At 37.0% G+C, this 15,344-nt stretch overlaps 1 protein-coding gene across 1 annotated transcript in view; it reads right to left on the bottom strand.

The window, feature by feature from the left end:
- CCDC141 (coiled-coil domain containing 141) overlaps positions 1 to 15,344 on the bottom strand; it is a 209,351-nt gene that overhangs the window by 33,189 nt on the left and 160,818 nt on the right. Inside the window, exons 15-19 of the mRNA XM_089916618.1 lie at positions 14,173 to 14,361; positions 12,801 to 12,980; positions 10,932 to 11,081; positions 2,615 to 2,755; positions 1,712 to 1,900 (exon numbers count right to left, since the gene is read on the bottom strand). Coding sequence (XP_089772744.1) covers positions 1,712 to 1,900; positions 2,615 to 2,755; positions 10,932 to 11,081; positions 12,801 to 12,980; positions 14,173 to 14,361 — 849 coding nt within the window. The remainder of the gene's footprint in view (positions 1 to 1,711; positions 1,901 to 2,614; positions 2,756 to 10,931; positions 11,082 to 12,800; positions 12,981 to 14,172; positions 14,362 to 15,344) is intronic.

The following is a 15,344-nucleotide window of genomic DNA, read 5'->3' as shown; positions in this document are numbered from 1 at the left end:
GCAGCTCTATTTACGATAGCCAGGTCATGGAAGCAACCTAAGTGTCCATCAACAGGTGAATGGATAAAGAAGCTGTGGCACATATATACAATGGAATATTACTCAGCCATAAAAAGAAATGAAATTGAGTTATTTGTAGTGAGGTGGATGGAACTAGAGTCTGTCATACAGAGTGAAGTAAGTCAGAAAGAGAAAAACAAATACCATATGCTAACACATATATATGGAATCTAAAAAAAAAAAAAAACTGGTTGTGAAGAACCTAGGGGCAAGATGGGAATAAAGATGCAGACCTACTAGAGAATGGACTTGATGATATGGGGAGGGGAAGGGGTAAGCTGGGACAAAGTGAGAGAGTGGCATGGACATATATACACTACCAAGTGTGTGGTGGATGGCTGGTGGGAAGCAGCCGCGTGGCACGGTGAGGTCAGCTTGGTGCTTTGTGACCACGTAGAGGGGTGGGATAGGGAGGGTGGGAGGCAGGGAGACGCAAGAGGGAAGAGATACGGGGATATATGTATATGTATAACTGATTCACTTTGTTATACAGCAGAAACTAACACACCATTGTAAAGCAATTATACTCCAATAAAGATGTTAAAAATAAATAAATAAAAAAATTAAAAGCATATGGCACTAAAAAGAATCCAAATATCAGCTAAAGGGAAGATAAAAGCTCAAACACACAAAATCCAGCCTATGTAATTGAAATCATTTACAATACATGGATAAATTATTGCCCAAATAACACTCTAATAAATAAATTCTCTTTTAAGAATAAGATTTAGTGTATAGATTGAGGAAATATCATTTGAAGAATAGCATTTGACCTTTTCTTGATAGAAGATAGTCATATTTTCAAAGCACAGTGGAGAATTGAGAGTTTCTCACTGAAAATAAATAACTGTGATGGAAGAAGTGTCTGACCAAGGCTAGAAACACTTATGCTGAGTGAGAAATAGAAACACATGACTCTGTTAGGAGCTGGCTTTAAATAAGTGCCACAGAAGTACAGCGAACCTATACATCAGATATAGAAGAATGATCATTTCAATCCTCCTTAATGTGGTGTTACATCTAAAAGCTCTTTTGCGTTAGTGGGAGAGACATTTTGTATCTCAGAATAATGGATTACAAAGAACGCTCAATAACTTCAAGTATAGAGCTTCTTCACTATGATGTATGCCAATAATAACTAACTTGCTACATTTCATGTAATCTGTGTATACTTTGCCATTTATCCTCTTGACAAAAACGAAATAATATCAATAACAATTTTTGTACCTGAAAAATCCAAGTATCACCTTTCTCTCTAAACATTTTCAAATTCTGCGAAATAAATGTCATTTTTGAGTGTTTTAGCAGATATCCAGCAGTGAACATAATTCCATAATGGTTAAACATATCTTGAGTTGATGTGGTGATGGAGAAATGAGAAAGTCTCATATGTTGCTGGTAAAAAGAGTAAATTAGTAAAACCTTTCCAAAGAGCAACTGGACAACACAATCAAAACCCTGTAACATGCATGATCCCCTTTGATCCAGCAATTCTGCTTTAGGAAATTATCCTAAGGATATAATCACGAAAAGAGGCATGATGCATGAATTTAATGACAATAATAGCCAATGCAGCATTGTTTTAAAGCAGCTGACTAATTTTTAAAAACAACATTACAACACAGATAACATTACAACAAGAAGAGGATACCTCTTCTATCAACTCCTGGAGATGCTCAGTCAGGTCCAAATTCTTCCTGTAATCTGTCACAGCTTTGTCAAACTCATCCACATATTTCTGCAAATCCCTCATGGCTTCCAGAAGGACATTCACTTTATTATTTGGATAATTTAAGAAAAAAGTCTTATTCTCAACTTTTCCCATTTTCCTTTTCAAAGCCTGTGCAAAAAAAAAAATAAGGACATTCAATTTTTATTTATGAGGCTAGTTAGTGATTAAATATGGAGGGAAAAACTTTTGTAGCTTCCTCCATTTAATATGTTAAAATCATAATTATTAAAACGCATTTTGGAAAGAATAGGTTTTCTTTCAGATAGTTTATGGATTCGGCAGCAAACGTAGAGAAAATTTACTACATATCAGGATCTATACCATAGTTTGAGAATGCTACTAATGATTTTTAAAAAGACAGTGATCATAAAATCAAATATTTTATTGTCCTCAGTTAGCTCACTGTCTCCCGAGAAAGGCACTCAAATAATCTAGCCAGTATAAGTGACAAGGGGCTGCAGGAACAGGGGAGGAAGGTCCTGACATAGGTGGGTACAAGGAAAGAAAGAGGGGTATACAAGAGGGGGATGTATGTGTGTGTGTGTGTGTGTGTGTGTGTGTGAGAGAGAGAGAGAGAGAGAGAGAGAGTGGAAGGGGAGAGGCTGGGTAGATTTGGCAGAAATCATTTTGGAGCTGCTTCAAGAGATAAATCAATTAATTACGTATTTTACATGAAGTACCCAATTGTTATAAAAATTAAGGATGATCTTTTCAGTCCTAATGCTATAAAAAAGCCCAAGGGTTAGGCATCTAGAATTGAAATGCAAAATAATTTTGCAATAATTGCAGTAGCACGCACACACAGACGTACTTTCTCATTACCTGTAATTTTTCAGCATACATATCTACTTGTTGAATTTGATATTTGAGAGCTTTTAGATTTCGAGCTTTTTCATTTTTCTTAGTGTAATTAAACTTCAAATTGTTGAATTTCTTTTTGATGTCTTTGAATGACTCTTTGAGCTGCAGTTCAATAAAAAGAAACAGGTGATTTCCTTAATATGAGAACACTAATATTCACTTGAAATAAATCAAGATATCTACACTTCAAAATATTCATAACCTTCGAAATGTATCCAGAGTGACTTTCAGTAGAAGACAGGTCTGCTAAGTGAATATATAATGTGGATTTAAACATATCCCCCAAATATAGGTAATTATAAATGGTTCTTAGTATTTTTTGATTTGTAATTTATAATTAGGATTACAGTTACAGAACATCCTTTGACCTTCAAACAAGAAAGTTTTTAACATACGATAGATTTTAAGCAACTCTAATTTTCTTATTTGTATTTATTTATTTGACATCATTTTACAACTCATTCTGTTCTCTGTGTGCTAATATTTGTTCCATATTCCAATGCTCTTACAGCCATGATGAATAAATTTATTAAGCCTCCAAGGAGCTGTCCATGTTGCAGAGGTCAATGGAGTGTTGACATTTAGACCAAGGAGGACATTAGTGGGGTGGAAGAGGAGACCCAGTATGACAGTCAGTAGGAAAAGGACTGTATTTGTCCAAAACCAATTAAAAATTATTTTTCATGGGCAGTTTCCAGAAGAGATTTACTTCTTAGATATAAGCCATTAACTTCAGAGGTCCTTAAAAAATGGAATGTAAGGTGACAGTTGTTGCCTGTGGTGGCAATGCTAACTTGTATATAAACAGAGTGTATGGCTATACCCTGAAAACGGGGCATAGATGATGACTTTCTTAAGGACAAACAGTCCAACTTTACCAGTGAGCCAAAATTCTAAGCAGTCTAGTTCCATTAACAACAACGCTTTCTGTGCCCTTCTCCAGATTCAAGAAGGATAAACATATTGACAGGCAATTCACTCTATATTATCAACAAAGAGAAGTACAGAGAAAATATAAACCGTCTCAGAGTATATGGAAGCGTTTAACAGCCAAGAATAAACAATGTCATGGTTGATAAATTTGAGCTATGACAAGAAAAGTCAGGAAGACATTAAAATTCTTTTCAGTGACAGCAAGTAAATTATTTGGGAGGGAATAAAGGCTGGGCACATGCTGGATTTTAAACTTATAATGCAGAAAAACATATTTGCCCCAGAAAATGCTTGCTTTCTCAAAATACTTATTTTAAATTCTGCATATTGTAAAAACAGAACCGTGACCTTATCTTTAACATTTTCTGAAGACAACAATCTATAAAGCCCTAGCCTATTTGCATACATGGAAATTATTATACTGATGCAATTTTTGCATTTGCCACAACTATACTTCATCAGTGTTGTTTATTTTATATGGTAAATGAAATAGGTGAGCATTAGCTTTAAATTATAAGCACAGAGACCATGTAAAATATTTAAATTGATAAATCAGTAATATTATAAAGGAGTGGAAAGAACTGTAACTTCAAAATTTGAAAATGATTTCTCTATTAGAACTCAGAAAAATATTTAAAAGATAATATTCAGTTGGTATATTTATGAAATAAACAATATTTAAATTTTTTGACATTTGTTGTTTTAATATGCATGTATTTGTTATTAGTGGGAAAGGACAAATGAAGTTGATTTTATGGGATTAAGATACGGACTTCCTCCTTAGTTAATCACATAAAACTTTGGCAGGAACTTTTTTCCCTTGAAGTCATAATCTGCAACAATAGGTGCAATAACTACCACATCTGAGGAAACCAGAGATTTTTGTATTAAAAAGCATGTCCTCAATAGGGAGTTATTGTAATGAGTACAGAGTTTCTGTTTGGGATGGTGAAAAAGTTCTGGAAATGAATAGTGGTGATAGTAGTGCAACACTGTGAACGTACATAATATCACTTAACTGTACTCTTAAAATGGTTAAGATAGTAAATTTTGTTATGTGTCTTTTACTACAGCTAAAAATACAATTTTTATTTTTAATAAAAATAAAGTAAAATAAAATGAAAGGAAAAAATACGTCCAGTCACTAACATGTATCCACTGGAAAATAAAATTTTATATTCTTTTTTCCCCCTTACTGTCACATGACATATATTATAAACTTCAGTCTAAAGAAAGGAAGAGGGGCTCTGTCATCAACCAGATAACCACTGGGTTACACCCGCTTGTTTAAGTGGGAAAAAAATCAATATCTATTTGAAAACTATATGATAAATGAAGAAAGGCTGAGCCTTAACACTTTAATTCTAAGACATGACATTTAAAGTCTACTTTGGATTAAGAAATTTAAGACTGATAAATGATGAGTACAAATTTATTTCTGTTTGCCTCAGAATGTATGCACTTCCACTGACGATGATTTATAAAGCCAAAGATGTTCATGGCGATATGGGTATGTGAAATGGGATCAGTTTCTTTCTGACACATGAGCTCCTTTGACAAGTTGCTAGCACTTTTCTCTTTTGGTCCCACTGGAAATCTATTTTAAATCCTGTACCTTTCCCAGCTCAAATTGAGGACTACGCAGATACAAGTGGAAGGCAGCAAGCATGAACTACCTTCAGTAATCAGATTTTCAGAAAACATCCAGCCATGCCTAAGTTTCTTACCTGCACATTCCAATACGAAAACTTAACTTCCCATCTAATCTCCACATAACTTGTGATCATATTTTTAAGGGAACTGAGTGCCATGGTTGCTCGGCTGTGGTATCATTGTTCACGCAGCTGTTTCTAACTTTAGTTAGCTTGTCAACAATGGGGAATGGTGTAGATGGCCAAGACAACTGCTCAACTGGAGCACAGGAGCAGGAAAAAACACCCAAAGCTTGGGGCAAGAAAAAGTTTACCCTATTCGAAATCTTTAAATGTTGTTTTAATTCATACTGATAAAATTTCTGAAAGTCTTAAGATAATCAGGAGAAAGATATTTTTTCAAATGAACAGTGCAATTTTCCTATCTTTCCATATGTTCAGCTCCTACATGTTTGCTGTGAAAGAAGCGGACTAATTTAATACAACTATAATTAGAAAAAAAAATCATTAAGACTTTAAAACTGCAGTTCTTTTGAAACTAGCATAATGAGCATCTTCACCAAATTTCCCAGGGAGCAGTAAGCCTCTCTCAGGGTTAGGCATAAACAAAAACTTCTTAGAGAAGAAGCAGAAGGGAACAAGATGGACAACAAGGAGGCTGGCTTGCTATTTTTAGTCTTGAGGAAGCTGGCTGAGGCAACTTTGGCACAAGAATGTATTATCTGTGAGTCTGCTGCTGGCAAGGCCAATTTACGTGAGGGACATGAGACATTTTAAAACTAAGAAAATGTATTTAAAACAAGAGCTTTTCATTAGAACTATGGGGCACACAATTGTCCAGAAGCAAAAATACAAAACAAATAGTCCATTTCTCTTAATGTCCATTTCACGAGCTTAATTTCTTGCCCACCATTTTGCCTACTCCAGAGAAAAAAGCTTTCTGATTCTCATTTTCAGTAACAGAAAGAAGGCTGCAATGCTATCACTTCCCAGGGATGCCTGTATTTGAAATGAAGGGACCCAAAGACTCATAACTTAACCTGAATGATTTGCTACAATTATTAACAGTAGAATATTTAGGCTTAGTGCTGGAGAGATTTTGGGACAAGACTTTCTTGTTCTCCATCTGTTCAGCAACCACATGGATGTCTTCCTGTGCTTACCATCAGTCTTGTAGAAGCAGGAAATGGGGCCGCTTGAAAGGAGAAGACAGTTGCTCCATTTTAAATTGCAGGTGGCAGCATATCTCAGTAATAGCTATTTTATCCACTCTGCAAGTTTTGTTTGTTCATAATATATTTACATTTTATTTTCTGGACATGATAACCACGATTTTAAACTTTAGCTTTCTATCTTCTTCAGTAAGAAGAGTCATTTTGCAGATGTTAAACACAAAACTTCTAACAGATTCTAACCCTATGGGATGGACATTTTCAGAACAAATTATAATCTTTCCCATCCTCTTACATATACCAACGAAACAGACTCACAGTGGGGCCTGGTAATGAGCAGTTGTGACTGTGAAGTCCCTTGGGCTTTAAGTTGCCTAGACTCTTAGTTTCCTGAGGACTTTCCTGTTCTTATGGCCTGGCACACAGTAGTCATATTTGTTGAATGATGATAATTTAGTTTTTTTCTTAAAATGATGAATTAAGGTCATCAATTTGGAAAATAGTAATTATCTGTACTATACCATAGTGCTGCCTCATCTATACCCTCTTTTTCTGCTTCCTTTCTTACCAGATGGTGGTTGTCCACAGTCATTTTGTCAATAGCAAAGCAGTATACAATATCAGGAGGTTTAATGTTATTGGTTGTGTATTTGTCTAAGGCAGCAGCATTCCCCTATTCTACAATAATTTATTGCTGCTAATCTGCCTTATCTCCCTGGAGCTTAGATGACCGTTTTATCCAAATTGACAAAAGAACAAAAGAATCTGTATGACTAGAACAAGAGACTCTGACATATGGAATATATATATATATATATATATATACATACACATACATACATATTTCTGTTTCCTTCCTGATGGGTAAGATGTGGCTACAGTGTAGAAATTTCAGGCTGAAGTAATATAGTTATATGAAAGCTCCATTTGCAAAATTTATTTTGGAAAAATGAATAGCAACCCAATTCTGTCATTACTATACTTTTTTTTTTTTTGCGGTACACGGGCCTCTCACTGTTGTGGCCTCTCCCGCTGCGGAGCACAAGCTCCGGATGCGCAGGCTCAGCGGCCATGGCTCACAGGCCCAGCTGCTCCACGGTATGTGGGATCCCCCTGGACCGGGGCACGAACCCGTGTCCACTGCATCGGCAGGCGGACTCCCAACCACTGCGCCACCAGGGAAGCCCCATTACTATACTTTTCATCAAAGTAACTGTTCGTGATCCATAATGAGACTCGAGTGACAAATTTCCATTAACATCATGTAAATGTAAAGGTAATTTTTTTGGTCAGGTTGCAGGAAGAAAACATGCTCGATATTAACTTATTACATTTCTAAAGAAGACATGTAAAGAATAAGGAACTGATGATGTTCTGTCATGTAATATGGCAGAGAATATCTATAATGCTTTGTGCATTAAAAGCTTATTTATATTGCCAGGCAAGAGAATGTACAGTGAGATTCAACATTCATGCATACAAATATATCTTTGTGTGAAATGAGTGGGAAAAAAACTCCACAAAATCTGGCAGTCTGAAGGGTGTGTTTTCTAGTACACATGGAGAAAATGAGTTTTTACAATTAACTAACTATGGCTTATATAGTATATAAAATTAGAAAATAATAACATTTTACCCAAAGAGAATCAAGGCACAAAACCATGGTTCTTTGTCGTTAAGGAATATCACATCACATTAAAAAAAAAGAAACCACATTTAGAATACCTCACTTTATTTTACCTTGAGATACTGAGTCCTTTTCTTTTCTTTTTTTTTTCTGTTATTTTTTGCCATGCAGCTTGTGGGATCTTAGTTCCCCAGCCAGGGATTAAACCCAGGCAACAGGAGTGAAAGCCCTGAGTCCTAACCACTGGACTACCAGGGAATTCCTGAGTTCTTTTCTAAGGGCCTTTAGTGCACTTAAAACCATGCAATAAAGTAATTTTAGTTGAAATAACAAAATGAACTGTGCTATTATATCAGATCATACAAAGAGCTTGTAACGAGTATTCGAGAAAACAAAGATAGAAGAAGAAAGCATAGTAAAAGGATACATTAACATCAGACCATGCAGTGGTTGAATGGGTTCATACATTAACTGAATGGTGAACTCTGAGTTTAGCAGGTGACAAGCTGGTGCCCAGTAAAAGTTGGTCCCCAATAAATGAGCCTCTGGCCCAGAGCTGACTCCCTGAAACCCCACAGTCCTGAAGCACACTGCTCAAGTGAAAACTGTATACTCCTCAGTTTCCTCATCTGGAAAATGAAAGTCCTCCAAAGCCAATTTCAGCTCAGATCAGTGAACTTCCAAGAAGCACTTTAAATGCACTGGATGCAAAATAATACATTTCAAAATCAACTGAACAAATCAAATGCTATGCTTCGTCTAGTTCCTTGGTGGGCTATCTGACTATTTTTTTATACAAAAAAAATTAGTGTAACATGCAGCTTTTAATTTTACATAATTTTTAAGCACTCAAACCAAATACTAATAATGATAATAATAATTAAAATATCAAATATTATTACAACTTAGAATCTGGCTCTGACATTCACAATACAAACTAGACCACACATCTCTTTATTTTATTAACAGGCACTGAAAATATTCCTTTGGATTATTTTCCCATTAAGCTTGTAGTTGGAAAATCCAGGCTGTGCATGATATACTGTGACATGCCTTGTATATCTCTACGAGGAAGGAAAAGGGAAAAGGGCCAAAAGTTTTCAAAGATCCTTTGAATATGAAACTGTGACTTATATCAAACATTAGTTGGGTTTGAAGTAGAAGCAAATGGGAAGAATCACTCTCTTAATACTTAAGATCATGTTAAAGTGATGTTTGACTCCTATATCAAACCTGCAAGTATCTGGTTTCTGGTTCCTGTTACAGTACAGACAATCCTGGCGTGTCCCCACTTTGACTGGAAGGGCCAGGCTGGCTCCCAGCAAAGGCTCATCACGAGGCAGCCCTGTAAACAGAACCACTGTGGAAAGGGCCTAAACAGGGAGACCCACCTCCATAAAGGCCACCATGCTTCAGGAAGAGGGAAAGTGAGCCATAGGCAGCTGGGAATAGCCCTTAGCCTGCTCTCTTGTGCTTTCAATAAAATATGGTTGAACATCACAGCAGAGAGAGAGATCTTCAGCAAAAAAAAAAAAAGGAAGAAGAGGAAGAAAAAGAAGAAAGAAAACGACTTTGGGGAAAGATAGTAAAAAAAATTATTTCCATGGCTGTGAATCTAAATTTTATAGCCTGAGGAGAATTAAGTTTGTTTTCCTTAAAGTGATCTGGCTGAAGTGGTGCTAACTGCAGTACAGGACCCAGAAGAGGCCGTTCTACTACACAGAGGGCAGACTACACTAGGGGTTTAACACTGAGTGAATTAATGAGTGTCTCGCCCACAGTGACTCCTGAAACACAGACTCAGAGCAGAAACTCTACAGTCCTGTGGCACACTCAACTGAAAACCCTCCATGATGCTGCTTCCTGTTTCCCTCCCACTGAATGGGATCCAAGCGGCCCCTCCTGCTCTCGCCCTCTTGCTTTCCTTCCAGCCATGCTCCTTTCCTGCACTTCTCTGTGGGCTATGAAAGGGCTAGACCACTTGCTAAGTTTAGTTACTCATACTTGAGTCCATGCTCTAATGTTGTTTGATAATATTTGATACTCACTGGTCCTAAATTGTGTAAAGAGGGCATAAACAGAAAAATCAAGAAGGTTCACCACATCTTTTTCCCTCCGCTCACTTTCCTAATGGGTTTGTGATTAATGAACTTAGAAACGTCTTGTTCTAAACAGAGATAAATCTGGAATTGTGGTACCTTTTGTTCTGCTGTCAGTTCCAGTAAGGAACCAGGACCCTCGCTAAGCTATATTTTTCTCCTAGAACAAGTAAACCTTTAGATGGAAAGTTTAACTCTGGGAGGGTGTGGCTCAAGTTCAGCATGTGTCTGGGGGTTGGGGGTTGGGTAGAATTGAGGAAGAGGAGGTGGAATTAACTGTGTATGGAGGAGGGGGCATGGAGTCTAGGCGTTGTTTTGCCAGAGAAGTCACTCAGTTTGAGTAAATATGAAACCAGCCACTTGACTTTGGTGATAATCCTTTGTAGCCTCTGAAGCAACAAGCCTGCTCCCCTTAGCACCCCCTTCATCATGAGTCAATGGTACTTAAATAGCATCTCCGCAGACGGGAGCTGGCTGAACCGGGATGCTATCACTCTGCACTGATGATGTGTATCCACTCAAGCAAAACAACTGCTGTGAGGGTTTGGGGTGGGTTGGGGAGGAGCAAACAAAAAACCCGAATGCTACCTTCTAGGTTCTTCCATATATTGACAATATACTGACCTCAAAAAGTTTGGAAGCTTAAAGTTTACTCAATCTTTCTGAGCCCTGAGGCCATTGCTTGGCAGATTAAAGGTCAAGGGTAAAAAGAAAGTCTCCTGATTCACTGTCCGTGTGTGCGTGTACGTGCGTGTGTGTGTGTGTGTGTGTGTGTGTCTGTGTGTGTGTTCTCACCTCGCTCATCTCATCCCTTGCGGTACAGAACTCCAGGCTGCGGGTCAGGGCCCGCTCGTGGTCTTCAGCCTGGGCACGCCAGTTCAGACTGTCCCCCTCAAGGATGTCCAGCTGCTGCTGCAGGTGCTTTGCAGAAACATTAGAGCAGTTCTAAAAATGAAAGAGAAGGGGAAGTGATGAAGGGAACTGGCAAAACAGCAATGAGAACAACATGCTATTTACCTGCATTGTGAAACTCATAAATGACATCAAAAAATAGGCTCCTGATTTCTTTCACCTTAAGCTTCTTTGAATATAATGATTTCAGAAAGAAGCCAGACACCCAACACCCAATGTTGGGAAAGACAAACCCTTACATTTCCAGTCTTGAAACTTCAGTTTTGAAGATTTGTTCACCAGACCCAACGCCTCAGAGACGCTATTCATTATAAGGTATAATTTTTACTTCAAAAGGCATAAAATATGCATTAGAAACATTTGGCTTCTGCACTATAATTTTCCTGTCAACTTGAGCGTGACCTCAGGTTTATTATGCAAGAGCTCCAACCTCAACTCAGCGCAGAGGGCTGCCGAGGCCAAGGCCAGATGCGGACTGGAGAACAATTTACATTATTTGTGCAAAGTGAGACGTCTTACTTGTTTTTTTTTTCTTTTTAAAATAAATTTATTAATAAAACAAAACTCTTTAAAAAGAAAGGTCCTTCTTGGGAAAAACATTCTGTTATAACAGAGACAGATATTTTGTATTTGTGTCTTTCAGTTAAGAAAATACTTTAGATCCATTGAATTCCATATAGTTTAGTGGATATCTTAAATGAACTTTGAAATAAAATCAGCCATTACGATTTTTATTAATGTTATACATACTGGATAGAATTAACATAATCTTTTCTTCCCTCAAATTAAGAATTTGGAGAAGGAGTTTTTTTAAAATCGGAGCCCAATGTGTTATTTAGGAAAATTTAATCTGGAATTATTTCCATCTCTTTTAGGCTCCTTTGGTAAGGTCAGTCCAGTGGAATAAAGCAGATCCAGTGATGAGTGCCCAGATCCCTGGGTGGAGCCAGGGTTCTTGGGCTTTTCTACCCTGGGGTTTTATGGATAAAGCAGCTTTTCTGAGGGCCCTGGGCCTAACGATCTCTCGGCTACCTTTTGGATCTGATGTGCTAAAGCAGCATTGTCCAACAGAAATACAACTGAGCCACATAAATAATTTTAAATTTCTTAGTAGTCATATTAAAAAGTAAAAAAGAAACAGTTGAAATTAATTTTCATAATATAGTTTGTTTAACTGAACACATATCCAAACATGTAACCAAATATTAAGAAACATTAATAAGGTTTTTTTCATATTAAGTCTTTGAAATCAAGTCTGTATCTCACACTTAGAGCATATCTCAATTGTTGCTAAATTTCTATCAGAAATACTTGATCGGCACTCAAATCTCATAGAGTTTAGTAGACGCACATACCCAAATTGTTCCCAATATACTTAAAAGTTTTACAATTTGGGGTATCAGTTTTAAATTTAAATTAATTAAAGTTAAATAAAATTAAAAGTTGAGTCCCTTAATTGCAATAGGCATATTTCAAATGTGAAAAACTAACTGCCATTATAGATAGCACACCTCTATGATTTTTTTAAATTAGCATGAGAATAGATGTATCAAATAAGGCTTTTAAAATCAGATTTTTCTCCTTAAAATGTTTTTCTCTGGATGTGGTAGAAACTTACCACAAATAAGTAGCCCAATGGTTTAATGTATTTTTTAATTTAACGTATACCAGGCAATGTGCCTGGTTTCTTTCATATTACAGGCCAGCTGAGAGCTATATTAGGTATAAATGGTGGTGTTCGAAGTTGCTTACAGGCCGCTGAACTGACGAGATGACGTCCACCCCCAAGGAAAGAGCCAGTTTATGGAGATGGTCTATGTGTGCCTGCTTTTCCCGAGAGCGACTGAGGAGAACCTGGGCATCGTGAGCATCAACCATTTCCTTTGGCTGTTGTAGAAACTCCAGTTCTCTTGATCTGAAGAGTCGTCCCAGCTGGAATTTAGGCCATTAACAATTAACCTTCGTATTTTTATGAAGACAGATTTTTTACATTGAGGTATAGTTGATGTACAATATTATATAACTGGCAGGTGTACAATATAGTGATTCACAATTTTTAAAGGTTATACTCCATTTATAGTTACTATAAAATATGGGCTATATTCCCTAAACTGTACAATATAACCTTGTAGCTTATTTTATACCTAATAGTTTGTACCTCTTAATCCTCTACCTCCGTACTGCCCCTCCCCCCTTCCCTCTCCCCACTGGTCACCACTAGTTCTCTATATCTGTGAGTCTGCTTCTTTTTTGTTATATTCACTACGTTGTTGTATTTTTCAGATTCCACATATAAGTGATATCATACAGTATTTGTCTTTCTCAAAGATAGCTTTTTTTAAAAAAAAAAAACTTCTTTCCTATAACATATTTAACTAGCAGGTCAACACTGACAAGCCCATCTAAAATTATTAGTATTATAGACAAATAAGTGTTACAATGCTGCAAGTCAATAGGGTAAAATTGAGGGACTAACTCTGTCAGTTCTATTAAAGAAGAAAACACTGTTCGCTCACAGCCTAAAACTTTAGCAAGATGAGGCCTGTGATCTGAGTAAATTCAGAGGCTATTTTCAAGGGATTTCAATAAGTCTCCATTTTCTGTTAATAGAGGCTAAGGACTATGGAGTTTTACTGAGCACTCTACTGATACTTGAGATATAAAAGAAATTGTTTTCTTCCCTCAAAGAGCTTACACTTGAGTTAGGGGAACAAAAGTAATTAAGAATCAAGATGTTAAAAATGACAGATGTGTGGAATAAACAATAAGAGTTCGAGGAATTTTGAAGAGAGAAAAATCACTCCAAGGGAGGTAGATTGTTGGATGGAGGGACAGGGCCTAGATGGTAGAGAGGAGACAGAAGGACCTGTCAGATAATGGCAGCCCAAGAGTCAAGGCTTGGAATTAGGGATGTGGACACCATCTTTGAGGGACCCAAGGAGAGCTCACTTTGGCTGGAACATCGGGCAGAATGGGGCCCAGTGAGAGAAAAGTCAGGGGCCAGACTGAGGAAAGCTTCTAATATCAGAATAAGCAATCTGGCCTTTATTTATTACACAATTATTTATTTTTAATTTCATAGTTTAAAACCGAGAGTCTTCCAAACATCCATGATAAGTCTTACCTCTTCTCTGACTTGGTGGAACTGGACAATCTTATACAGGATCTCCTCGTAATCTTGGATTCTCTCTTTCTGGTTTTGATGGAGGTGAATTAGGTCCTTCAGCTGTTGAGACTTCTCTTTCACAGAGGCTCCTTTGCCACTTAACTCTTCTGACTCTTTTATAATGTATTGAGCCTCATCATTCAGTTGCTAAAAAGTTGTAAGCAATAAAAGAAACACAGCTTTTAGAGAGCTTTTTACTTTACAACTGACTATATGAAGATCTCAATAACAAATCACTCTCTTATTTGTTAACAAATACTTATTGTGAGCTTCACCTCCATCCCTGCAAATCCAGGCATTGTGCATGATGCTAGGGATATATTATTCCATCCTCATCTTCTCAGAATTTTTTAAAAAATTAATTTAAATTAATTAAATTTAAAAAGTTTAAAAACACAAAAAAGTGTTTCAAAGTTAGGTGGTGAAATGGAAAGTCATATATTTCTATGACATACCAAATATTCTGGTCATCTGTTAAGTAAATATATTCTAGATACTCTATGAGGCTGTGACCATCTGTGATATTTAATACAACCAGAATCAGGTGGTATGATAAGAACACCAAAAGAAGACAAGCATAAAAATATATTGGGGGAATTATTTGTCCTCTGTGATAAAAGAATGATCAAAATGAACCACCAGCCGAGCAGCACAGTAGCTATGCTGCTTTAAAAGCAGTCATCCCAGAATCCACAAATAGCCACCACTTGTAGGGAGGGATAAGCCACCTTCTTTTTACCCAGAACTGCTCAGATAGCCCTTATAGGAATCTAGATCCTGGTGCACAGCTTAAAGAGGAAGCTCCTATAATTTCAGAGCTGGATTTTAAGTCAAGGATAACAGTAATGGAAATGATTTAGGCTAAGGAGATAATTTGCAGAAGAGTGACCTAGTAAGGGTCTTCATGTTGAAATCAAGTACGTGGGCATCAAATATACGCACATCACAGTGACAGAGCTAAAGAAGCTTGACAACAGTTCCTGATTTAGAGGAATTTACACACACACACTTACTCATGCGCAGGGACATGTGCACACGAAATGCAGATACATATGATACAGAGTATAACAAAGAAACCAACAGATAGGCCAAGAGAATTTTCTAAGAGTTTGGAGGAAAGAGTTCACTGT

This window comes from Delphinapterus leucas, chromosome 8 (assembly GCF_059928025.1).
Source record: "Delphinapterus leucas isolate spDelLeu-1000000601 "Yukka" chromosome 8, BTC_Dleu_Yukka2, whole genome shotgun sequence".
Classification (NCBI taxonomy): Eukaryota; Metazoa; Chordata; class Mammalia; order Artiodactyla; family Monodontidae; genus Delphinapterus; species Delphinapterus leucas.
This window is presented reverse-complemented; position numbering and strand designations above follow the sequence as displayed.